We start from the raw sequence: 27223 nt of genomic DNA on the forward strand, positions 1-27223 counted from the left end.
TTCTGTATTCAGAGAGTAGGTCTCATCCATTCACTCCTTTAATTCACTGACACAACTAATTAAAGACACCATTGGAAAAACGTTACTTGGTCTACAAGAAAGGCATAATTGGGTGTCACCTGCATGCGAGTGAAAATTAAGGCTGTCTTGCAATGATAGTTCCTAATGGCAACATGTAACATGAAAACAGAAAAGGTCCGAGTCAGAGCTGTGCAGTCCAGTCATGGAGTCGGAATCGGAAACGGTTATTGGGTTACTAGAGTTACTAGATTCTGACTAAATGTAAATTGTAATATTATGTGTTAAAATTGCCTGTTTCACATATGATTCAACTATATTTTTCAACTAGACTTTTAAAAAATTTTGTAAGTTTAATGTTTACTGTTATTCAGTGTTTGTATGCCACAACAACATTGCTCCAGCGTTTAAATACAAACTTTAAAAGGTCAGAGTGCTAAACGGTAGCCTGATGATAAACGCTGGCAGTGTTGAAGCGCCATGTATCTTTTAAGTTGTGTGCTTTCAATCAACATATTAGTCTGATTATAAATAGAGGAGTTGGAGTCTGATTCAGTGGTACCGTAAATTAAGGAGTTGAAATCGGAGTTAGTGCCGAAGGTTTTGTATACCAACTCCATATTCAGTACAGAGCTCTGCAGGACACCATATTTATCTGTCCGCACATTTATGTACATACTGGAATTAGTCAGTCAGTCATTGTCCAACCTGCTATATCCTAACACAGGGTCACAGGTGTCTGCTGGAGCCAATCCCAGCCAACACAGGGCACAAGGCAGGAATAAATCATGAGCAGGGCACACACACTCACACACCAAGCACACACTAGGGACAATTTAGGATCGCCAAAGCACCTAACTTGCATGTCTTTGGACTGTGGGAGGAAACCCACGCAGACACGGGGAGAACATGCAAACTCCACGCAGGGAGGACCCGGGAGACCCAGGCCTCCTTACTGTGAAGCAGCAGCGCTTCCACTGCGCCACTGTGCTGCCCTATACTGGAATCGATTTGATAAAATAAGAACTAAACCAGGCAAGGACGGTGCCTGTGAATCCAATGTCATTTTCCCACCTCTTGAACAAAATACAGTGATCAATGGTATCAAAGGCGATAAGTTATAAGCGATTGATTATGTGATGCAGTTGGCTTAACTTGCCAGAGATGCCATCTATAACAGGGCAGCTGTCTACAGGATGCCTCTGAATTCTTTTAATTTTTAGGACGTTACATAAGGACTTAAACTCCTTTGAAAATTAAGTTTAGCTTTTGTTTTGAAAGAAGTTTTATTTGTGAAACTCTTGACCTGATACATGACAATTAATCTAATTAAACAGCAGGAAAGTAAAACTTCAAGCAGACAGTAGCGAGGAAGCTTGAATTCACAAAGGCTATGCCCCCACAAGTCTGTTGCACATAAGAGGCACAGAAAACCAGAGGGAAAGCAATGAAGAGAGATAGACAAAAGAGTTAGGGGGATGGAAATCTCCACTGATCCAGGACTCATTCATTTTTCTGAACGTCAGTGTGTCCACAGAATTGCAAAGTAATGGCAGCTGGTGATCTGCCTGTTGGGAATGTGGCAAGTGATTAGTGGAAGTAAGGGGGATGGGTCCACCAGCTGATAGGGCAGGAGCTGCACTGCCCACAGTTTTGCCAGGTGCCCATTTAGATGCTGGATTTAGGGGTGGCTGGGTGGGAGGGGCCTCCTACGCTCAGGAGGGGCAGGGGAGAACATGGAAGAGGAAGAGCTTCACATCGGCCACCTTTGGTTGTAAGCCTCTGCATTTGTTCTGCAGGTGAGCACTGACTTCCAATGGCAGATGTTGAGCCTCTGATGCAGGGGATCAGTGTTATGTACTCTGCTGTCCCAACCATCGCTGGCCGCTACAGCTCTGAGATGTTACACTGACCTCACAAAGCACTATGGGGTGCTGAGGAAGTTTGCCTAAGCTGGCCTAACGGCAAATTTTTAGGGAAAAATTTGGCAAACAGGTTCACTATCAAATTGCTGCAAAAAACACCGTGGCAAATTTTGCTAATCAAAACTACTAAGGAATGCCTACATTATGTGGCTGTGGAAAAAAAAATAACAGAAGTGTCAACTTTCCTTGAATGTTTCTTTTAACTGTTGGCTTTCCCATTACAATCTAATGGGCAGTCTTTACAAGGTGCGGGCATAGTCTTTCTTTTATACACTATAAATCCTATCTATTTTGTAAACCGACTTCTTCCAATATTGGAATTCACAATCCTGGAGTTGATAGAGTACTATTGGTTTCTGGAAAGAAACCACCTTCAAATGGGACATCAGAGGGCAGACTCATTCACCCATCCATACTGAGGACCCCTAGAGCTGCATTTTTTTCAAACACTAAGGGGCTTTGCTCACTGCTAGCTTTGCTTGCCCATCCCCTAGTCCCACCCCAGGGGTGCGCTATGCACCAGCCACTTCACATCTCTGCTGCTTGCGTTGTAAAGGGGGGGCTCAACACACACTGAGGAGATGTGTTCGGATCAGCTGCTGGCTTGCTGCTGCTGACATGCGTGTTCTGCTTATCGTGCTGCGCGTCGATCATTTAAAGGCCTGTACAACAGCTGTTCTTTTGTCTCACTGCCTTGTCTCGCGGGACGTTAAAGTGTCTCCGAGAAAATCATGTATCGTCTCCTTCCAAGCCTTCCAAATTTTTTTTTTATAATAGAGAGACTTGTACCTTTGAGAGATGGAAAGAAACTGTAGTACCAGGATAAATCCATATTGATACAGGGAGAACATACACAATTCATACAGACAGATTCAGTTGTAGTTCTCTGGAGTTTTGAGACAAGTTTCTCATTTTGGGGTGAATTTTAAACATTTAAAGTTATCAATATTCTATCTGCAGTCTCATTTATTTTGAAGTATTGTACTCAATTAATGGAAGCAATTATTGAGGAAAAAGATTGAGTAACACGTGGCAATAATAGGAGTTGTTCTGAACAGTCAGCTGGGTTCAGAAGAGGGAGGTCATGTTTTACTGACATGCTGGAATTACATGAGAATGCAACAAAAGGATACAATCAGAGTGCTGCATATGATATTATTAATTTTGACTTTCAGAAAGCATTTCATAAGGTGCTACATGAGAGGCTGGGCAACAGACTTAAAGAAGTGGAAGTTTAGGATGTGGTGTGCACTGTAGATGGATGCAGAATTGGCTCAGTCACAGGAAGCAGAAGGTTATGATGTGAGGAAAATGTTCAGAATAGGCTGATGTTAAGAGTGGGGTCAGTGCTGGGGCCACTGCAATTTTTAATATATTTAAATGATTTGGATAGGAATATAAGTAACAAGCTGGTTAGGTTTTCACATGATGCCAAGCTAGGTGGATTGTCCGATAATCTTGAATCTGTTGAATTATTAAAGAAGGACTTGACAGCATACAGGCTTGGGCAGATTTATGACAGATGAAATTTAATGTCAGTAAATGTAACTTATTACACATATGAATTAAAATTGCTATGTTTTAATACATAATGAGAGGTCTGAAAATTGAAAGTACTCCTTATGAGAAGGATTTAGGAGTTGTAGTGAACTCTACATAATCAATTGCCAGACAGTGTTGTTCACGAGCCATTAAGTAGGCTAACAGAATGACAGGTTATATAGCGCCGTGATGTACAAATCCAAGGAGGTTCTGCTCAAGCCTTATAACAAACTGGTGAGTCCTCATCTTGAGTACTGTGTACAGTTTTGGTCCCCAGACTACAAAAAAAGATATAGTAGTGCTAGGAAAGGTCCAGAGAAGAGCAACTAGGCTGATTCCAGGACTGCAGGGGGTGAATTACGAGGAAACATTATAAGAGCTGAGATTTTCAGTTTAAGCAAACAGAGATTAAGAGGAGACATAAGTGAAGTTTCTAAAATTATGAAAGGAATTAGTCCAGTGGGTCGAGACTGTTACTTTAAAATGAGTTCAAAAGAACACGAGGATACAGTTGGAGACTTGTTATGGGTAAATATCACACAAACATTAGGAAGTTTTTGTTTACACAATAGAATACAATATTTATTTATATATCACATTTTCATACAAATGATATAGCTCAAAGTGATTACAGGATGAAGAAAGAGAAAAAGACAAATAGTATAAAAAATAAAATTAGGCAATACTAATTAACATAGAATAAAAATAAGGTCCGATGACCAGGAAGGACAGAAAAAACAAATAAAAAACTCCAGACGGCTGGAGAAAAAAATTAAATCTGCAGGGGTTCCAAGGCCATGCGACCACCCAGCCCCCTCTTAGGCATTCTACCTAACATAAATGATCTCAATCAGTCCTCATGGTTCTCAGGCTTCAGTTGAACTTGATGATGATGGTCATGTGGACTTCTGGCCTTTAGTCCATCAATGTTGGGACATCACGATGCTTTGATTGGGTGGAGGTGGCACAGATTTACACAGTTAACCACAGACATATGGAATAATCTACCAAGTAGTGTGGTAGACAGTAGGACTGTAGTACCCTCAAAACTCGACTTGATGTTATTTTGGAAGAATTGACTGGATAGGATTGGCAGGCTTTTTTAGGCTGAATAGCTTGTTCTTGTCTAGATTGTTCTAATGTTTTAAGCTTTTCTTATTTCCTTCATGATATGAATATATCTACAATGTTTGCTACTCTCGAATGTGACCTAGTAGCTAACCAAAACCAACAGTTCAGTTTCTACTACTGACTCGCTATGTAATCCTAATCATTAGTGATGAGTGAATCCCTTTGAATTTGCTTTGCCTCAAGTTTATTGCCAGTGAAATATGGCAGCAAACCTTGTGAAATGCATTGAAGTCAACGATCAAAGAGTTCTGAGTGGAATATAATGGTGCATTAGTCTTTTAAGTGTCCCTGCAGGCTAGGGAAGTATCTACTGACTATGCTGGATTGATTATTGTGGCCACCTGAGCTGTGAGGCAATGCTGATCACTGTGCCACAGTGACTCCCTGAGATAAGTTTTTTATGTCACGTATTGGCTGCGTTGTCACTTTCTCGAGCTGGCTCACTTGCAGAGAAAACACACTTTGACACAGTCAGAGAAATGCTGGATCTACTGTGATCATGCACGTGGCCGACATCTCACAGTAATAAAAACCTTTGTAAGTGATTGATTGTGTGATGCATCCAGTTTAACCCATTTGAGATGTTTGCCTTGTGTAGCCTCTACCCTTTGCTGGGGGTCTGCTCTCTCCAGCAGCCGTTCTCAAACTGTGCACTGCGGTGGTTCACTCAAAGGGGCACCTGTAAGAAGTAGAAAGATTAAAAAAAATCTAACACTAGAAGCACCACTGCTGATGCCAATTGCCGTTGTATTTTTAAATCTTTAATTGTTTCATTAGATCAGTGTGCATGTCACACTTCTGTCCTGCTTTGACTTTTCCTAAATTGCTGCATTTCAAATGCACATGTTGTTTTAACAGCAATTGGGGCTGACAGTAAAGACCCCCTTGTTAGCACCACAAGCAACACTATTGAACTTTGGTACTCAGGTGTGAATCTCTGTCTGTCTCCTTCAACACTTACCTGACTCCATTTACATATCCTTTTTGCCTCCACAGATCCTTTCCTGCTGCTGTTATTAACATTACTTATTGTTGTTTCCCAGAGTAAATTTCTGTTTGTTTTCATCATCAAACTTAAAATAAGCAACAGAAAAGTATCACACTTACAATCACTCACATTCTTTCACTGCAGCTCATTTTCTAATGTGCTTAATCCTAACAGTCCAACAGGGTCACGGGGGTTACTGGAGCCTATCCCAGCTAGCATAGGGCAAAAGGCAGAGCGATCCATCCAACCACACACTTGGGCCAGTTTGGTATCACCAATCCACTTAACCTGCATGCCTTTGGACAGTGGGAGGAAACCCACGTAGATATGGGGAGAACATTCAGACTCCATGCAGGAAGGACACAAATCCCGGTCTCCTTACTGCGAGGCAGCAGAACTACCATTGCATCAACGTGCCACCCTTCACTGCAGATGATGAAGAAAAAAACACATCTGAAAACTGTTGACACTAATTTTCAATTAGGCAAAAAACAGCTATTAACTCTCTTGAAATAGCATTTCAGTTCTTTTCACACACTATGGCATAGGCAGTACATGACCAGCATGAATCTTACTTGGGCATGTGAACTGGCACATAGTGGGCAAAATAATCAAACTGCGAGTGAAGCATTGGACAGTGGCTCACTCACAAAATTTTCACAGACACGTCAGACCTAACAATGAATGTAATGTCTAGAATAGATAGATAGATAGATAGATAGATAGATAGATAGATAGATAGATAGATAGATAGATAGATAGATAGATAGATAGATAGATAGATAGATAGATAGGAAAGGCACTATATGTTAGTATGATAGATAGATAGATAGATAGATAGATAGATAGATAGATAGATAGATAGATAGATAGATACTTTAGAGATATACTTTATTAATCCAAATATAAATTAAAGAGTGATAAAAATACAGGTAAAACAGACAATAACTTTGTATAATGTTAACGTTTACCCCCCCGGGTGGAATTGAAGAGTCGCATTGTGAGCTTTCTTTGTGAAAATGGAATGACTGATGAAACATGGTACTTGACAGTAAATGAGTTGCCTTTTAGGAGAATACAGCTATATTTAATTGCTGGCACATATATTGAAATACATATACAATCTCAGGTATTGAATCATGCAGAAGAGCTCTCTCCAACATTCCACTCCATATTTGAAATGTCCTTGGATTTACAGCAAGTGCCCAGCCTATAGAAACAGGCAATTATTTTTCCATTGGCAAGAACTGCACACCCCAAAGCATTAAGTGACTTTAGACCATTGGCATTAAATCCTTTGAGAAGTTAATTAAGAGACAACTACTTAACAAAACTGAGGCTCATCTGGACCCTCACCAACCTGCATACAGAGCAAAGAGGGGTGTGGAGGACGCCACAGCAACACTTTTGAATTTACTGTATGAGCACTTGGAAGGATCAAAACCATGCAAGATTGCTGTTTATGGACTTTTCGTCAGCTTATAACACAATCCAGCTCCACATTTTAGTTGAGAAACTGATGGATCAATTCTTTTTGCACCCTAACTTGGTGGTGTGGATTCTGTACTTTATTCTAACAAACAGACCACAAAGAGTGAGTGTTAATGGCTGTTTCTCTGATAGCCTAAGTGCATCTGTGGGTACTCCGCAAGGTGGCCGCCTCTCTCCTCTTTTGTTTATCTTACATACATATGAGTGCAGCGGTTTACACAAAAATAGACACATCCTGAACAGACAACTGTGTCATTGGGAGACTTATAAGATAAGGAAGACAGCCATGGACCTACTGTTGCTGGGTTTGTACGATGGTGTGATCCCTGCTGTTTACTTTTGAATATTTCGAAGACAAAAGATACGATTGTACATTTCAGGTGCTCCCCACCATCCACTGTCCCAACTTTAGTTAAAAAGGAGACAGTGGAGATGCTAGAGCAGTACAAATATCTGGGAAGAATCATTGATAACAAACTAAACTTTGATTTTAACATAGCACAAATTTCCAAAAAGGGGCGACAACATTACGACTTTTCTTTCTTAGGAAACTAAACCATTTTAAAGTGGACACCACCATAATGACACTTTTTATAAGTCGTTTATTGAATCCATTGTTACATTTGCTTTTATCTGTTGGTTTGCAACCTCAGCAATAAGAATATAAACCATCTTACCAACATTATAAAAATCAGCAGTAAAAGTATTGGCTCACAGCAGGCCTTTATCACTGAAACGTTTTGCACACAGATTAGAACGAAAGCCAACTGAATTCTGTCAGAGGGCAGCCATCCTCTTTTCTTTAAATTCCAGCTGTTGCCATCAAGTTGCAGGTTTAGATTTACAAACATGAAGAACAACAGGCTTAAGCACATTTTTATTCCTAGAGCTATAAGCATTTTTAAATTCTGTTACTTGTAGGGATGCTGCTAAATGTTAAATTCTGCATTATTGCTTTGTGTACTGTTGAAAGTAATTATTCTTCTTGTGCTAAGGTTGAGTGTGTGTTTATGTAATAATTTCGGTTGTCAAATATCGTGTCTTTGTTTATCTGTTGGATCTGTGTAATCATGTCTTCTGTTTTTTGTTCTTTCCTGCTTCAAACAAATTTCCCTCTGAAATAATAAAGTCTACCTAACCGAACCTAACCTAACATACAATGTTTGACTGCAGAGAGATAGAACTTTATTTGTTTCCCTTGGCAAAATTTGCTTTTTTTTTTTACAGAAGCTTTTTACTTAAGTAAATACACCAGAAAACAAATGCATACACACGCAAATACTGCTGACTGCGTATTCTTGTATTTGCATACATTGTCATGTCTGCCATGTCTGCGAAAACATTGCTAGTGAGCTGCGTTCAGTCATGGAGTGCTACAGTATGTCTGCAATGTACAATCTTGTGTGTTCTCCTTTCCCCATGTAAAACCGATGCTGGCGGTGCACTTTCTGACAGCCCTGCTGCTGTATCAGTGTCTTGGCACACTTTGTGTACAACTGTATCACGCGTTATAAGAAAGAGCAAAGCAAAGGATCAGTGGTACTTGTGGGGCTGTTCTGTTCAAATTTGCCTGACACAACACTGTGATGTTACCCTTGCCTTGTAAAGCATCATGGGGCCCTGGGAATTTTTTTTCTGGAAAAAATTTGGCAAACAAGGTCAAGGTTGGATAATGGATGGATGAATGGATGGATGGTCACCAGCAAAGTCAACAAATTCACTGTGAAAACGCTTTGGCTAATTTCGCCACCCATCACTACTAATCATGTCAAATAGCCTACCAGGAGGGATGCCAATTGTGTCAAGGTTCAAAAACCCGAAGCCCCCTTACAAAACATACAATATAAAAGAAAATTGGATACTGTGAGACTGTGACTTAAGTAAGTCTTGCTGTGCCGTGTTGCTCTCAAACACTTTTTTGTCCTTCAGAATCCACAGGCTTTTTAAACAGCTTTTCACACAAGATAGTGTAAGGAAAAGACCAGTGTGTTGAGCCAATAATATAGAGAGGTGTGAGTACTTCTTGATTTAAATGTGATTTTTTGCCCACATTTGTCGAATGATTATTATGGATTGTTTATATTATATGTTTACAGGGTCATTGTTGGCCTTTGTGACTCTAAGTAAACACCCAAGTTTTTCTCAGTCTCTCCAGTATTTCATTTTTTACTTTGTCTAGATGCAGCACATTCACTCTCTATGGGCCATGCCTTACCTTGACAGACGGCCCTAACTTTTTTTAAACTGATTTTCAGGAGAAGTTCATATGATAATTTTCCAATTTTAGAGCGACATCAGGGCAGAGGCAGGCTGGGGAATATTATGATTCCATTTTCTTTTGGCCTTTGGAGCCTGTGTACCTCACCATTTATTATCCTTAACTTTTTTTTCTCCTTCCTCTTTATTGCCTGGCTCATTGGAGGCTGTTCTTGAGTTATTGGAATCCTGTTGTCTTGTTTGTGTCCCCATTTTTTAAGGTTTTTTCACCTTTATTATCTCCCCATTGTCATTAATCACAACGGTGCTCATGGGAAGTATTCTGTCTTTCCTGAAGTTTAGTAACTATCCCAAAAAAATCAAGCAAAATTCCATATGTTTTAGGAAGCTGTACAATACACAAAAGAAATTGCAAATCAGTTAAATAAACAGTGCAGCTCAGCTGTCATGAAATTTCAATATAAACATAGAGTGACTTGTGAGGGTTAACAAACTTCTGTTTAGGAACTCTGAAGGTTGCCTCGTTGGCAAGAAGGCACCATCAGACTGGCACAGTGCTAAGTCACCAAGAAAGAGGTAAGCAAATGCTGGTTAGGGGTGGCAGGCCCTGAATATATGCTTTGTGTCCATAAGACACAGGTGGTAGTTTAACCCGGTCCCTGAAGTCGCCTACAAAAATGCATTATAAGTTGATTTTAAATTAATCGATTCACCATACCGTTTTATTTTATAAGCCTGCCTACTCCTGAGTAGGCTCACAGCGGGCTGGAGCCTATCCCAGCAAGTGTAGGGGCGCAAAGCAGGAACAACCCCTCTGAGCAAGGCACCAGTCCATCATAGGTGAACACATTTACTCCCACGTACACACCACACACCCATGGGGGCCAGTTTAGTGTCACCAGTCCACCTAACCAGCATGCCAAAAGAATGTTACGAGGAAACCCATGCTGACTCAGGGAGAACATGCAAACTCCTTGCAGGGAAGACCTGAGATGTGAACGTTGGTCTCCTTACTGCGAGGGACCAGCGCTATGCTATCACTGTGCCACCATTTACAATACTTTTGGTGAAATTAAATACATTTGTGAAAAGTAAATATGGCAAATTTTATTAACCAATTAAGACAAATCAATAATAAATAAGAACAAAACCTATTGTTTCAAGACAAACAAAAAAATAAATGATGAGCACACTCTGTAAAACAAAACCTCACTTTTCTAAAATGAGCTACAAGTATTTCTTCTTTCAGATGATTAAAGAGTTGTCGTTTAGTAAGGCAAATGGCAGCCTTTCCACGAAAATAGCAAAAACAAAAGTGAGATGAAATAGCAAAGAGAATAAATCCCTGCACATCACAGCATAGCCGAATTCTCTTTTCAGACTTTCAAAAACCACCTAGACGGCCCATTGGCAATTTGTGTACATATTTAATGCATATAAACCGTTATTTTTTTTTGCAATCCTTAAATGAAGACGAGTAAAAATTTCTTTTACAGTGAACTCAGAAACCATTGAGGCCCCTTCAATTTCTGTACACTTTATAGTGTTGTAGATATAATTTAAAATGGAGAAATTTGTCATTTTTGCCCATCAATCCACACTTGATTACCCATAATGACATAGTAAAAACATGTTTTCAGAAAGGTTTACAAATTTGTTTAAAAACAAAGCCTGAAATTTCTCACTCATATAAGTGTTCAAACCCTTAATACAGCACTTTCTAGAAGCCCCATTGTCAACAGAAGAGCTTTGAGTCTTGGGTAAGTCTCTATAAGCTTTGTGTACCTCGAGCTGAGCAGTTTATCCCATTCTTCATGGCAGATCCTCTCAAGCTCCGTTACATTAGAATGGAAGTCTCTGTAAACTTCTGCCTACCAGTCTTTCCACAGATGTTCTGCGCAGTTTAAGTCTGGGGTTTGGCTGGGCCACTCAAGGACAGTTACAGACTTGTCCTGAAGCCACTCCAGCATTGTTTTGGCTGTGTGCTTCAGGTCATTGTCATGCTAAAAGGTAAACAGTCACCCCAGTCTTAGGCTGTGTGTACTTTGGAGTAGGTTATCTTCAAAGACCTCTTTTTTTTGGCTGTATTCATCCTCCCCTCAATTCTGACTAGTCTACCTGTCCCTGCTCCTGAGAAGCACCTCCATAGCGTGATGTTGCCACTACCATACTTCACTGTCAGGATGGTTTTAGGCAGGTGATAAGCAGTGCCTGGTCTTCAGCAGACATACAGTATTGTTTGGAGTTCTGCATAAAAAGATCATTGTAAAAGGTTTGAGGAAATGAAGGAAACGTCCATAAATAAGAATCGTTGGATGAATAAATTTGCAAGCACAAAATTCAAAGAGGCATTCAAATGCAACATTTCTTTTTATAAAGATTATGGTGTGCAGGTCATAGGGTAATATCTTGGCATATTTATGAAACATGAAAACTGGTTAGGTGGCATAAATGTGAAAGGGAGCTCAGTTGCCAACACTTTTGTGTTTGATTGAAAAATTATCCTCAGTCTGATCATTGTGCACAGGGAAATGAAGCCAAACCTTGAGAAAATAAGCAACAGAGTTAAGCTGGGACAAACCTGCAGAGTAAAGTACAATTGAAGCCAAATTTGACTGATAGTTATCCCACCCCTAGATATGCCCACAATGCCTCTGGTCCGCAGTAACCATTCTCTAGCTGTACAGCTGCAAGAATGTGACAACTGTCAAGTAAACCAAGTGACTTAAACGTGCAATCTAATTGGCAATTCAGTGGAACTCCTGAATTGCGATTGTTGAGCCAAGTACAGAAGAAATACACCTGGTTATTGTTTGCTTTTGCTGTGGAGTCCTCTTGTTTCAGTGTAAGGGAGGCTATGTCTAAACAGTTCTTCTTCTTGACTGTTTTTTCAATGCAAATCTGTCTTTTCAGTTCATCCATGTATAAACAGCTTCTTTTTAAGTGTGTTCGTATACTGTACAAAATGAGAAGCACCAACTGCGATGTCCACACCCATCTGTCTGTCTATCTGCATGAAGCACCTCAGCTTCTGATGCCAAATCTGATTCCCCACTACAATTTAGTCAAATGCCAGACGAGCCGCACATACAGGCAGCTTGTTCACTGGGTTACTTCTCCTGCTTCTTGAGTCAAGTTAACCACAAAAGTAAAATAGAGATGAATGTATGAGGGAGTGAATTATGTAATGTAATATAATGGAGATGTTTAGGTGAGATGGCAGTAGAATTTCTAACCAGAATCTTGAAAAGGAAAAGATGCTTGAGGAGTGGAGAAGAAGTATATTAGTACCAATTTTCAAGAATAAGGGAGATGTGCAGAGCTGCAGTAACAACAGGGATATCAAGTTGATCAGCCAAACCATGAAGATATGGGAAAGAGTAATGGATGCTAGGCTGAGAGGAGAGGTGGTGATGATTTTATGCCAAAAAAGAGTATTACAATACAATGTTTGCTTTAAGAGTGTTAATGGAGAAGTACAGAGAAAACAGGAAGGAATTGCATCGCGAGTTTGTATACTTAGTGAAAACATATGACAGGGTGCCAAGAGAGGAGTTATGGTACTGTATGAGGAAGTCAGGAGTAGCAGAAAAGTATGTGAGAGTGATGCAGGGTGTGTATGAGGACAGTGTGACTGCTGTGAGGTGTGCGGTTGGAATGGTTCAAGGTGAGAGTGAGATTACATCAAGGATCATCTCTGAGCCCTTTCCTGTTTGCATTGGTGATGGACAGGTTGACAGGTGTTGTCAGACAGGAGTCTCCATGGACTATGATGTTCACAGATAACATTGTGATTGGTAGTGAGAGTAGACATCAGTCTGGAGAGGTGTAGATACTCACTGGAGAGAAGGGGAACGAGAGTCAGCAGGATTAAGATGGAGTACATGTGCACAAATGAGAAGGAAGATTCTTGGAAGGGTGTGACAGCAAGGTGCAGAGGTGGTGAAGGTAGATGAATTTAAAAACTTGGGTTCAAAAGTCCAAAACAACAGAGAGGTGAAGCAGAGAGTGGAGGCAGGGTGGACTGGGTGAAGAGTGTCAGGAATGATTTGTGATTAAAGAGTGTCTGCAAGAGTGAAAGGGAAGGTCTATAAAATTGTAGTGAGACCAGCTATATTATAGAGTTTGGAGATGGTGGCCCTGATGAAAAGACAGGTGGCTGAGTTGGAAGTGGCAGAGCTGCAATTTTCACTTAGTAACGAGGCTAGACAGGATTAGGAATGAGTATATTAGAGGGATAACGACAGTTTGGTGACCAAGTGAGATAGTCTAATTTGAGATGGTTTGGGCATGTGCAGAGGAGACATGATGAGTAAATCAGGAAAAGATTGTTGAGGATGTAAACCGCTAGGCAAGAGGAAAAGAGGAAGGCCAAAGAGGAAGTTTATGGATGTAATAAGGGAGGACATGAAGGCAGAAAATGGTATAAAAGACTGGGATAGATGGAGACATATGATCCGCTGTGGCGACCCCTAAATGAAAGCAGCCTAAAGAAGAAGGTGAAGGCTATGTGAACAAATACATACTCCATGTTTACCGTACAATGCTCTAAAAACAGCTTGACAGCTGCATTATCTGTGCATACTAATGATTCAACATTTTTCTGACAATATCATTTATCAGCAAAACTCCATTGTGGTCTGAGGCAGCCATATTTATCAAAAATTAGCAAAATCTAACTTCTCAGTTGCTCCACTCAAAAATGTTATGTTTAAGAAATTTGAACTACAGGTAATCAAAGGCCCTCCACAATCAACCATTAACAATAACACATCAATTGACACCTTTGTTAGTGGACTCTGCTGTCAGTGAAAGCTACTGAGCCACCACAGGGCTATTTGGGCTACGTTTTTAACAGCATGATATTGTAGACTACTGCTTCAAAGCATCCACTTAATGTACTTTACTAACACATTTGACCACATGGTATTATCATTGTTATCTTTGAATAGGACTCATTGTTACAAAAAATATTTCATAGTCAAAAATGTGATTTTTTGAAGTAACTAAAAAATGTAAAATGCTTCAGCTTTTCACATTAATTACTTAACTAAGTACCCAATCATAAGTGAATGTTATGCCATGCATACATTTTCTAACTTGTTGAGAAATGTGCCTTACAAATGCTTACATTTATCCTCTAGCAATCATTAATTAATATATTTATTTCAATTAATTTTTATTCTGCCTTCATCTCGTAATACAATGTGCAAATATGCCACATTAGGTTACATTTATCCCAAGAAATCTGCGACCATCTGCTAAGCTATTGCATGTGAGAAATTATTGACCTAAACTTTTTGTGACATTTTTAACTCAAGGCATTTTTCAGTAGACTTGATTGAAGGATGAATTACAGGATTTTATTATGTGGAGGTGGATGGTGCATTTCTTACTGGCAAAAGTTAAAAACTGAAGTGTTTAGCCTGTGATGTTTACTGCATAGAACTGGTTTTGGCAGTAAAATAATAAAGACCCAACATTGAATTGTGTAGACTGAAATGATCTTACAGTTATGTAGTGATATTCACAAAAAATTCAAATCGCATATGCAGATTAAAAACTGCTGCAGTGCTCTTTCCTCAAAATCAATAGGCTTCTAGCATTTTCCAGTGCTAATTAATTGTGGCAGTGAGTTACTTTCTATGAATTGATTATTTTTAGTTATAATGTCCACTGTCTCAACAGACACACACACACACAGAGACATCACAATGAAAGGGCTCAAATCATGACTAAAAACAGAATGACTTAACCATATCATGTTTATATTTTGTGACAAGATGGAGGCACTTTAGCGTAGACCCCTTGTTTTATTTTATTATCTTATCCGATCATCTGTGCATGTAACACAAAAGGTACCAATATAACCTCTTAGGCTCATTTCTTAATGAGGTATTGGAAGAAATGTCGAAACTAGCTATGTACCTGTTATCTGTAACCTCTTACCTGTCTCACTGTCTTTCTTGCACCCAGTGTATTCATCCCCAGGGACCTCTAATGGCCGACTGCCCACTGACTGGGATTGTCTTTTATTTTGACTTCTTTACTTCAGGCCATTTTAGCACCAATAGAGGATTTCACAAAGTATAATTTGTAACCTTAAGGGACCACAGCTAGACCTGGAATTATCATTCTAGCACTATGCAATGCCAGAAATTAAAAATTGTTCAGAGACAGTGAGCTTTAGCTGTTACTTAAAATTATATTTACAGGTTTTCCCTTGCAATTTGGAGCTTTATGATTCCTGGATCCTCCTATTCGTGTGTTTGTCATTGGTAATTAAATGGAAATTATTTTGCAAGTTTTGGACCCTAACGCAGAAAACGGCAGACAATGCTGTAGCCCTGCTACTTTAATGGACTACAAATCCCAGCAACCCCTGCATCATTGGGCAGCTTCCAGATCCTATGTGAAAGATGAGGACGCTAGTTTTAAAAGTGAGCCATAACAAGGAATTAGGCAGGATTGCAATCAGTGGTATCTTTTTTGTTTTAACGCTTCATTGCGTAATCGGATTACATTTACACCTATCAAGTTACAGTTTTCTCTGAATTTATGTTTTTGTCCTTTGCCTGCTTGTATACGTGAACTAATCTGGGTTGGAAAATGTCTTTATCTGGGAACACTCACAAATTCTACAGATCTTCACAGACAACATAATCTTGGTAGGAGAAAACTGCATAACTTTCAGCAGGCCGCGAAACAGGGGATTTCATTATAAAATGTATTATTATTGTTTTATACCTACACTATCATCATGTACATTTGTGAAACTGGATTGTGTCTTCTTTATCATTTTTGGTTTAATGTTTTGTTGGTTTTCTTTTGTATCTGTAATATTAATTATTTTTGTCACTTATTACTATATGCCTTGCAGTTAGGAGACCCAGGTTTGCTTCCCGGGTCCTCCCTGTGTGGAGTTTGCATGTTCTCCCCATGTCTTGCGTGGGTTTCCTCCCACAGTCCAAAGACATGCAGGTTAGGTGCATTGATGATTCTAAATTGTCCCTATTCTTGGTGTGTGTGTGCGTGCCCTGTGGTGCCCTGGGTTTGTTTCTTGCCTTGTGCCCTGTGTTGGCTGGGATTGGCTTCAGCAGACCCACGTGACCCCGTAGTTAGGATATAGCGGGTTGGATAATGGATGGATGGATTTATTACTATAAATGTACAGGGTGGTCCAGATCTAATTATGCAGATCCAGATCGTCTGGATTATTTTGATTTATGCGGGGACGATTCCAGTTTGGCGCAAAGACGATTCTTCATGTTGTCAGTTTTCACACTTCTCGATGGTCGGGAATTTTTCAGGTGATTTTTTTATGTAATAAACTTAATAAGTTGTAGCATAATGAAAATTGCATAATTAGATCTGGACCACCCTATACATACATATTTATTAAAATTTCAGTTTTATAATAAGTTACAGTTTGTTAAAGAACTGAATGAACAATGCTTTTTGTCTCAGCAGCCAGTTTTACACATGATTTGATTGTGCAGTGTTGTTTCGTGTTTCTCTCAATTTAGTCCAGTAAACTTAGAATATACAGTAATCATGGGCCCAAAACTTATTTGCAGATTTTCAAATTTGCAGGGGTCCTTTGAACTAACCCCCAAAAATCACAAGGGGTTACTCGCATAACAATCAACAGAGGCAAAAATTAGCAATGCAAATGATTACACAACCTGGGTGGGTTCATGCAGTCTTCATGCAGTCTTCATTCTGCCCCAGATCACAGTTCCTAGGCGGTCCAGTTCCTTAGATTATATGTTATATACAGATTAGCCACAACATTAAAACCACTGAGAGATAAAGTGAATAACATTGATTATCTTATTACAAAGGCACCTGTTAAGGGGTGGGATAAATTAGGTAGCAAGTGAGTTGGAAGTTCATGAAGGTGATGGGTTAGAAGCAGGAAAAATGGCCAAGCACAATGATCTGAACAACTTTGACAACGGCCAAACTGCAATGGCTAGATGACTGGGTCAGAGCGTCTCCAAAACGACAGGTCTTTTGGGGTGTTCCCAGTATGCAATGGTTAGTACCTACTGAAAACAGTATGGGGAAGGACAACTGGTGAATTGGCAATATGGTTACGGCAGCCCCAGGCTCAATGATGTGTGTGGGGAGCATAGGCTAGCCCATCTGGTCTGATCCCACAGAATAATAATAATAATAATAATAATAATAATAATAATAATAATAATGCATTTTATTTATATAGCACCTTTCCCATGCTCAAGGCACTTCACAGAGTTTAAGAAAGAGCGGCAGGGTATACAGTATATGGCATTGTACTAAAACAGATAAATAAATAAAGAAGAGTAAGATGCAAGTAAATTCAAAAGTAAATTCAGAGAAAAAGCCTAACAGACAACATAACTGATGGTCTAGCACACACACATACAGGTTACATGAGCATCTTGACAGAGAAGTAAACTGAGAGAAGGGGAATGAAGTGAAGTAGAGCTAAAAGCCTCCCTGAACAGGTGAGTTTTGAGTTGTTTTTTAAAAGAATTCATGGAGTCAGCTGATCTGATTAATTTTGGTAGGTCATTCCAGAGTCTGGGCGCTATACAGCTGAAGGCCCTGTCACCCATGGAGTGTAGATTAATGTGGGGTACATCTAGATTGCCAGAATCAGAGGACCTTAGTGGGCGGGCAGGCACATAGTGATGGAGAAGGTCACTGATGTAGTTTGGCGCGAGGTCACTTAAGGCTTTGTAGGTTATTAGTAGGATTTTATATTCAATTCTATAAGACACAGAGAGCCAGTGAAGGCAAAGGAGGATGAGTGTGATGTGCTCGCTGCTGCTGGTCCATGTAAGTACTCTTGCAGCCAAGTTTTGAATAAGCTGGAGCTGTGATATAAGATTAGAACACCTGCCAGAAGGGCTACTGCAGCACAAATTGCTGAAAACCTAAATAGTGGCCTTGAGAGAAATGTGTCAGATCACTCAGTGCATCACAACTTGCTGTATAGGTTGCTGCGCAGCTTCAGACCGGTCAGAGTGCCCATGCTGACCCCTGTCCACCGCCAGAAGTATCTACACTGGGCACATGAGCATCAGAACTGGACTGTGAGAGCAATGGAAGAATGTAGTCTGGTTTGATGAATCACATTTTCTTTTAGATCATGTGGACGGCTGCGTTTGTGTTGTTTTCCTAGGGAAGAGATGGTAAGCAGGGTACACTATGGGAAGAAGGCAAGCAGGTGGAAGCAGTGTGATGCTCTAAGCAATGTTTTACTGGAAAAACCTTGAATCCCGCCTTGACTCATACCACCTAATAAAGATTGTTACAGACCACATAAACCCTTTCATGGCAACAGTATTCTAACTAAAACTGAACTATTAACTGAACTGAACTGAGGCCTCTTTAAAAAAATTCAAAAAAGGCAGCCGCTTTCTCTCCCCACTTCTCGTCCAAACTAAGCGCACACACCTGGCTTACTATCTATCTGCTAGCAAAGTGGCTTATGATTTTACAGTTTCTCAAAGCTCTGGAAAATTATTGCACAAGTTCAAGGTTAGTTCCTGTGGGAATAAAAAGCTGTAAACATTCTAAAGTGCAGCTTTGCCTGTTAGCTTTTCAAGAATACACTTGACTCCTGTTCTGCTTCACAAGTTTTTCCACGCCTTAGCCGTTTACCAAAAATGTGTCAGTTGAAAAGGTAACAGCATCCCCCATAAACTCATAAACTCAGGGTGACACCAAGGCAGGAAAGGTATTTTATTACATAACACAGAGCAAAGTTTGTGCCCCAGGGCCTACCTATGCTTATTCAGCCTATCTGCTTGAGTATAAAACTAAAGCGCCTTTCTACCTCTTCCTCTTTCCCATTGCTAGTCGATCCCTTACCTCTGCTTGTCTCGGGACTCCACCGAGGTGGAGTTCTTCATAAGGTTAGTTGGTTTCCAAGAATACTTCCAGTGTTACCTCAGCCAACCAAAACACCAATACAACATTTACCAAGAGTCTCTGCAAGGATCTGAACCATTGCAGTAGAGTACCGCTGCCGCCTATTGGTCTTTGTGGTCTTTTTTAGGTTTGCTGTAGGTTTATAATATATGGTCAGCATCACCACATGCATAGTGTGCAGCAAAATTCTTACTTCTTATTCTTCCTTTTTCGGCTGTTGCCACAGCGGATCATCTTCTTCCATATTTTTGTCCTCATCAGACAACACTGGACACCCTAGAATGACAAAGAGAAAACAGGTGTTTAAGAATTTTTGCAAATGTATTAGAAATAAAAAGCCAAAATGTCACATTGACACACATATTCTTACTCTTTACTATGACATATCCCATTCTATTGATCATCATTGAGATGTTTCTACACCTTGTTTGAAGTCAGTTGCTTGGACATGATTTTGGATAGGCACACACCTGTCTATAGAATGTCCCTCAGTTGATAATGTGTATCAGAACAAAACCAATCCATGAGGTCAAAGTAATTGCCTGCAGAATTTAGCGAAAGGATTGTGTCGAGACACAGATCTGGGGAAGGCTACAAAAAATTCCTGCTGCATTGAAGTTTTCCAAAAGTCCATTGGTTTCCATAATTTTTTAAAGAGAAGACGTTTGGAACAAACATGACTCTTCCTAGAGCTGGTCATCTGGCCAAAGTGATCAAATGTGGAAAACAGATTGCAAAATTTAAAAGCATAATAATAATATAATATAATATTTGTGTTGCCAGTAAATTGTCTCATTTGATGTACGTTGAGGGCTAAGCTTTCACCAAGTTAATTACTATTTTTTGTTCCCCTCTGTACTTTGCAGGCAATAATAAACAGCACCATCACCCCAAACATGACTTTCACAAAGACGTCACAGAAGTTTGGACAGTGGGCGGACAGTCGAGCTAACACGGTTTATGGCCTCGGATTCTCATCAGAACACCATCTAGTGAAGGTGGGTGTTTTAATAATATTCTTTATTGCAGTATGAAAAGCACATACTCCTATAAGCAAATTTGGAACTATGGCATACATCAATTTGTGATGTCTGTAGGAGGCTTTAATATTTATGGCCTGGTCCGGATGCCTGGAATATTACAGTTTTTAAGTGGTGAGAACTGAGATATGTACTTGTGCAGCTGCTGAGCAGTGTTCATGCAAAAGAGCTTCTACATCTTGATGCACTGCTGGCATGCACACACGTTACATAAGCTTGCCTTTTAAAGTTTTGTCACATTATGTGAAAAAGTAAGAAAAGTAGAATTAACTTACTGTCATTAAAAACTGAAAAATGAAAAATCATGATCATATTGTGACCTTATTATCACTTTTAAAATATTTTTATTGGCAAAACAAAAATGGCTAAGAAATGTTGATATTATTTAAGGCTAGCATGCTGGGATTTGCCCAAGACTAGTGGAGCACCGTTTGAGCGTTCACATGACAAGGATCTATATGAGGATACTTTTTTTTCCCCAGCTGCAGTTAATACCTTTGGTGGACTAGTTTCAGCCTCTTGTCATTTTTTGGTGCATTAGGGGACTTTTTTGGGCAAGGTAAGGACATTATGGGATAGATGGTGAATACAGAAAGCATTCAGACCTCTTCACTTTCTGTATTATATTGTGTTGTAGATTTAATTTTAAATGGATAAATCTGCACATTTTTGGACTGCACTTTATATTAAATATTACTGCTGCTTTTGCAAAGTAAATATCATGCTTGTTTACTCCCTTGCCACTGGTTTGACCCAGTCATGACTATTGGCAGTCCCAGGTTCAAGGACGTTATGGCAGCTATAGCCAAACCAGACCGTCACAGTTGGTGCTCTTGTTCTGCCACAGCAGACATTTCTGAAACTCTTGATTTTTTTTAAGAGCACCATCAATATTTTGTAGACTTCAGCATTACTGAGACGTTCACCTTACTTATTTTCAAATATTGTGGACACTGGTTAGCTAGTCATATGTTGGCTTGTTTTGTATCTTATTAGTGTTCGAGTGCTAATTAAGGAAAAAAAAAATAATTAAGAGGTCTTAGTCTTAAATAGAAGCTCAATTAAAATCAAGGCAAAAGAAACTAATTAGTGGCAAAAAATGGACACTCCTAATCTTTGGTCTTACTAAACTCCTCATGTTCCCAGTCTTTCCCTTTTGGCCACAGCTATGACTCCTGCTGTTTCTTGGTATACAAGAACCTTTCAGACAAATCGATATCTAATGTAACTGAAAGGCCTACTTCTCTAATTTGATGACTTTACTTACAAGGCGCGTCCACTGGCATAGCTTAGGCAATGGCCTAAAGTCTCCATGCAGCTACTCCCATTAAAGCTCTCTAAAAGCCAGATTATACTTCATTTTCAGAATGCGTACATGCATGCATCATGGTTACCATATGTTCCCAGTGTTCTTTTGTCGCGTCCTCTGAGAATGAATTCAGAAATTAATGTGACACGTGCACAGGTTGTAGTTCCAGCAAAAATATGGGTGGCGTCAGCATAGTTGTTTACTATCAACATGCGATGACAAGCTTGCAACACCAACAGGATCAATTTGCATGCTTCAATGTTTGATGAATAGTTCGATGTGGTGAAGCAGATCATCAGATTTAAATGCTGACATGCAAATGTCTTCATGGTGCGTTGCATATTCCCCATTGTAATAACACAATACATTTAAAGGTATCACATACTATCTCAACATTCTGTGTTGCTGTTGCCATCTTTTTACTTTCTCATATACGAAGTATTGGGAAAGTATTGGAATCCTCTAAAAATTCCATTTCGAGATTTTGATGAATTTTGATGATTTAGACCTCCCTGAGGCTGAAAATACCATTTTTGTAATTATGTCTGTGTGTGTGTATGTAAACACGATAACTCGAGTATGCTTTGACTTAGGTCAACCAAATTTTGCATACAAGTATTAGGTACAAAACGTAGATTTCTATCAACTTTTGGGCTATTTCCACTAACCGGAAGTGGTACTTTTTTATTCATGCAGCTGCATGAGTCCGATTTATTCAAGTTTACTTTTATAATAATTGTTCAATATATTATTAATTTTATTTGATTTGTTGTTGATGGTCCTTTAATGTACATAATATAAAAATATAATAATTGTCTTGCGGTTTACTCCTCAAATATCCATCCCCATATCTGAATATGCGAGAAAGTCTAGGGGAGACCACTTCTGATATTTTTTTTGTCATCTTTGCAACAGCATCAGAATGCAAATAATTTTCATTTTTAACATATTTCTTCTCTCAACTCACAACACAGCAAAACTGGAAATTGTTTTCTCCCTATGATGATTTCTCGCACTGTGTCCTGGAGGACTCCTCCAGATTTACTTAGTGAATGCGCTCAAGTATAGACAGTACACCTCGTGCATAGCAGCCATGTCCTCAAACTCATGCATTGTGTAGCATTAAGTATATCCCTGGCTTAAGAGAAAAACAGATTGGAAACATCAAGTTAACCAATTGATGTTAGACCTATTGCTAAAAAGAACAAAGAATACAAAAGGAAGACAGCCATTCAACACCATTCAACCTCTGCTTCTTAGGGACAAGCTGACAGAGATGGGAGTAGATTCATACCTGGTGGCATGGATCGTAGACTATCTTACAGAGAGACCTCAGAATGTGCGTCTCAGGAACTGCAGGTCTGACATTATGGTCAGCACCACAGGAGCGCCACAGGGGACTGTGCTTTCTCCGGTCCTGTTCAGCCTATATACATCTGACTTCCAATACAACTTGGAGTCTTGCCACGTGCAAAAGTTCACTGACGACACTGCTATGGTGGGCTGCATCAGGAGTGGGCAGGAGGAGGAGTATAGGAACCTAATCAAGGACTTTGTTAAATGGTGAGACTCAAACCACCTACAGTTGAACACCAGCAAAACCAAGGAGCTGGTGGTGGATTTTAGGAGACCCGGCCCCCCCCTGGACCCTGTGATCATCAGAGGTGACTGTGTGCAGAGGGTGCAGACCTATAAATACCTGGGAGTGCAGCTGGATGATAAATTGGACTGGACTGCCAATACTGATGCTCTGTGCAAGAGAGGACAGAGCCGACTATACTTCCTTATGAGGCTGGTGTCCTTCAACATCTGCAATAAGATGCTGCAGATGTTCTATCAGATGGTTGTGGTGAGCGGCCACTTCTACGTGCTGGTGTGCTGGGGAGGCAGCATAAAGAAGAGGGACGCCTCACGCATGGACAAACTGGTGAGGAAGGCAGGCTCTATTGTAGGCATGGAGCTAGACAGTTTGACATCTGTGGCAGAGCGACAGGTGCTGATCAGGCTCCTGTCAGTCATGGAGAATCCACTGCATAAACTGAACAGTATCATCTGCAGACAGAGGAGCAGCTTCAGCGACAGACTGCTGTCACTGTCCCGCTCCACTGACAGACTGAGGAGATCGTTCCTCCATCACACTATGCAACTCTTCAATTTCACCCGGGGGGGTAAACGTTAACATTATACAAGTTACTATCTATTATACCTGCATTTTTATTACTGTTTAATTTAATATTGTTTTTTATCAGTATGCTGCTGCTGGAGTATGTAAATTTCCCCTTGGGATTAATAAAGTATCTATCTACGGTATCTATGTATGTGCTTTCCTGAGCACAACCTACCTATGAAGATCCGACTTTATTTGTGCACTTCCTGAAGACAACCCTGATCCTCCTGCATGCTTACCTTTAGCACTGTAATTAGAAGGCACCAGCATTACAAACAGAGATTAAAAACAGAGAGGTCGATATGGGACCAGAGAGGGGTTAGGAGAACCAAACACGATTTAAATAAAGTAACTAAAATAAACTGCAAAGTGAGCCTGTCTAGGAATATTCTGATTGCAGCGCCTGAGCAAAGACCTTTCCTTGATGCAAACAAGTGGCTGCTGTTAACTGAAAATGAATGTAAATTTGACGAAGCATTCACTTTTACTATAAGGAAGGAATATTGTTGATGTCAGTAAGTGTTATACAAGTTGAACAGTAGTGGTGGGATAAACAATACAGAATAATAATTCTAAACTTTTGTGTCACTGGTACATGGAGGACAAGCCTTAGATGTTTTTGCCAGTTTATGTGAATTGTTTCTAAGGGAGTTTTGATCCCTACTTTCTGTGGAGCGTTTTTTTCTAACTCTGGAGAGATTTCCCCTGTAGTCCAGTTTGTTTATGTAGATGTGAACAAACCAATCGCATTCTAGTGCAGACCGAAGCAGCCAGGCCAAGGATATTTAGAAACGGTGTTTGTGTCTGGTATGAATGCAGTGTGACACAGGGCCGAGGTAACTTCATGAAATACTGTGCACTGTGGGATACATTTAAATTTGTTAATTAGACAGTATAAGAATAAATCCACACACGCACACAAGTTTGCATAGAATGCCTTGCACATGTCGTAATGGCACATGGTTGTACTGTACATGCATTTTGGCATTATTTTCATTTTTTTTTTTTTGAGAATCGAGAGTGTGCTTATGGAAATTTATAACTGTTATAAAATATTTTTGCATTTTGTTTTCACTTATATCATTCTTTGTTCACGTGACACTGGAGACTAGTCACATGACCGCAATTGTCGTGCTTCTTACGTGACAGGTAGTAACAATATAAACATGGCAGCATATTTGTGTTTTAGTATCCCTCAGTTTGTGCAAAACATGGGCACTATTCAGTGACCTGAAATGAAGGCCAAGTGCTAACTTTTGTTTTGGTTTATGAACTCCCTTTGTGCTGTTGTTCTCCACTTTGCCTTTGTGACGGTCTCTCTGATTATTCTGGCTGTGACACCTTTTCTGTCTCTCGGTACATTTAGTCAGACGTTTGCATCTCCTGCTCATCTGTTCTATTCTCACAATTAATGCCTACGGCACCATTCAGTTAGATCAACCCTAGCACTTGGTTTAGCCTCAGAGCCTCCTTATCTCTCTCTGGATTGGAGTGAAGTTTGTAACACCACAGACTCATTTGGCAAACCTGGAAAGCATCACTCGTTCACATAAAGGACTATTAATGCTGATATACCTGTATGTTTTACTTCAAAAGGTTTGGGAACTCAGGTGAATATTAAGCCCTAAATTACTGTGAACACTACGCCAGAGATAGATAACACATTTTCCACAATAATCCTATGAAAAACAGTATTGTATTTAAACACACAAATTCAATAGTCTTGCAAAACAACAAAATAATGCTTACTCAGTGCAACAGTTACATTGTAGACCAAACATGAAAAACCAGAATCGCAGTAACAAGACTATGAAAACACTCAGCAGCAACATTTATGTCTCTGGTGACTCTTCCTATGAAGTCAGTAGACGGATTGGGAGAGCATGGGGGGTCTTTAGAGTCCTTGCTGGTTCCTGTTTTGCTATATGGTTGTGAGACATGGAGACTATCCAGTGACCTGAGACGAAGACTGGACTTCTTTGCTACTGTGTCTCTTCGGAGAATCCTTGGGTACCACTGGTTTGAATTTTTTGTCCAATGAGCAGTTACATGCATTGTGAAGGAGTGTGAGTTACAGCACTACGGCCATGTGGCCTGATTCCCCAAGGGTGATCCGGCTTGCAGGGTCCTCATTGTTGGGGACCTGAGTGGCTAGACTAGGCCAAGGGGACGCTCACGTAACACCTGGCTGTGTCAGATAGGTGGTCAATTCCGGAGGGTGGGACTGGACCGTGTGTCTGCCTGGAGGGTTGCCAACCAGGATCCCAAGCTGTTTTGTCATGTGGTTGGTGTGGCCATGCTCTATACCAGTGCATGCTCCCCAACCTGACCTGACCTGACCTAACCACTTCAATGAATTGGATGTGTTCCTTTGTAAGTCCCCAGCAAAAGAGTAAAGTTATTTGCCTAGCAGAGAGTCCAACACATGCTTTTGTGCAAGCATCCAAAGAGTTAACCTCTTTTAAAAGAAAAGATAAAAAGTTCTCTTCTTCCATGTTCCTTGCCTTTAATGAACTCCCATTTCTTCAGGCCACTTTGATTTTTCATATATATTTCCCAGCTCCTCGCTAATTTCCTGACTTTCTTCCTCTTTTCTACCATCCACTTTCTTGTTATTATTAGTTTTTCTATCAATCAGCCTACTCGGGACGTTTCCCAAATACTGTTGGGTAATTCCCTTAAGATCATAGATAGTCAAACCCATCAAGGCATACCATACATGTTACAACATGTTACAACAGCATTTGACATGCAACCCATACAATTAGACCATGTTAAAAAAAAGGTTTAAAGTCACTTGTGATTGGGTAGGTCAAACTACATAAAGAGTTGTTGAGAAACGAAAACTCGATGATCAAACCCCAAATCTGTGACTTGCACGGGTGGCCATCCTTTAATGCTTTTGCACTTTGGACACAATGAAGACACTGGAGGCGCAATAACGATACTATGCTATAAATGTTAGTCAAATATGTCATGCTGATCATTATTAGCACATATATGATGGAGAAGTATAGAGAAGGCCAGGAGTTGCATTGCGTCTTTGTGGACCTGGAGAATCCATATGACAGAGTGCCTTGAGAGGAGCTTGGTTGTATTGTATGAGGAAGTTGGGAGTAGCAGAGAAGTATGTAAGAGTGGTACAGGATATGTACAAGGGAAGTGTGACAGCAGTGAGGTCTACGGAAGGAGTGATGGATTTATTCAACATGGAGGTGGGATCACATCAGGGATCGACTCTGAGCCCTTTCTTATTTGCATGGATGTTATGGGCGCCACCCAGTGGTGCTGCAGAAAGGAGGAGTCCTCATTTTAAGGAGGTTCCACCTGACCCAGAAGTGCTACCTGAATTTAATATGTTAGCAGCGGAGGTACTCTGAGGTTAGGCATAATAGAATCTGCTCGACCTCATATGGGTGAGTCAGAGTCGGGAGGCAGAGGGCAGCACTCACCATAAGGAGTGGAAGGAGG

General features: G+C 40.1%; 1 protein-coding gene across 1 annotated transcript in view; it reads left to right on the plus strand.

Annotated features, from left to right (window-relative positions):
- The window catches only part of homer1b (homer scaffold protein 1b), a 254861-nt gene that overhangs the window by 158627 nt on the left and 69011 nt on the right, over positions 1–27223 (plus strand). The window contains exon 3 of the mRNA XM_039758379.1: positions 20103–20234. Within this exon, the coding sequence (XP_039614313.1) occupies positions 20103–20234 (132 nt within the window). The remainder of the gene's footprint in view (positions 1–20102; positions 20235–27223) is intronic.

Source organism: Polypterus senegalus, chromosome 7 (assembly GCF_016835505.1).
Source record: "Polypterus senegalus isolate Bchr_013 chromosome 7, ASM1683550v1, whole genome shotgun sequence".
In the NCBI taxonomy this organism is placed as follows: Eukaryota; Metazoa; Chordata; class Cladistia; order Polypteriformes; family Polypteridae; genus Polypterus; species Polypterus senegalus.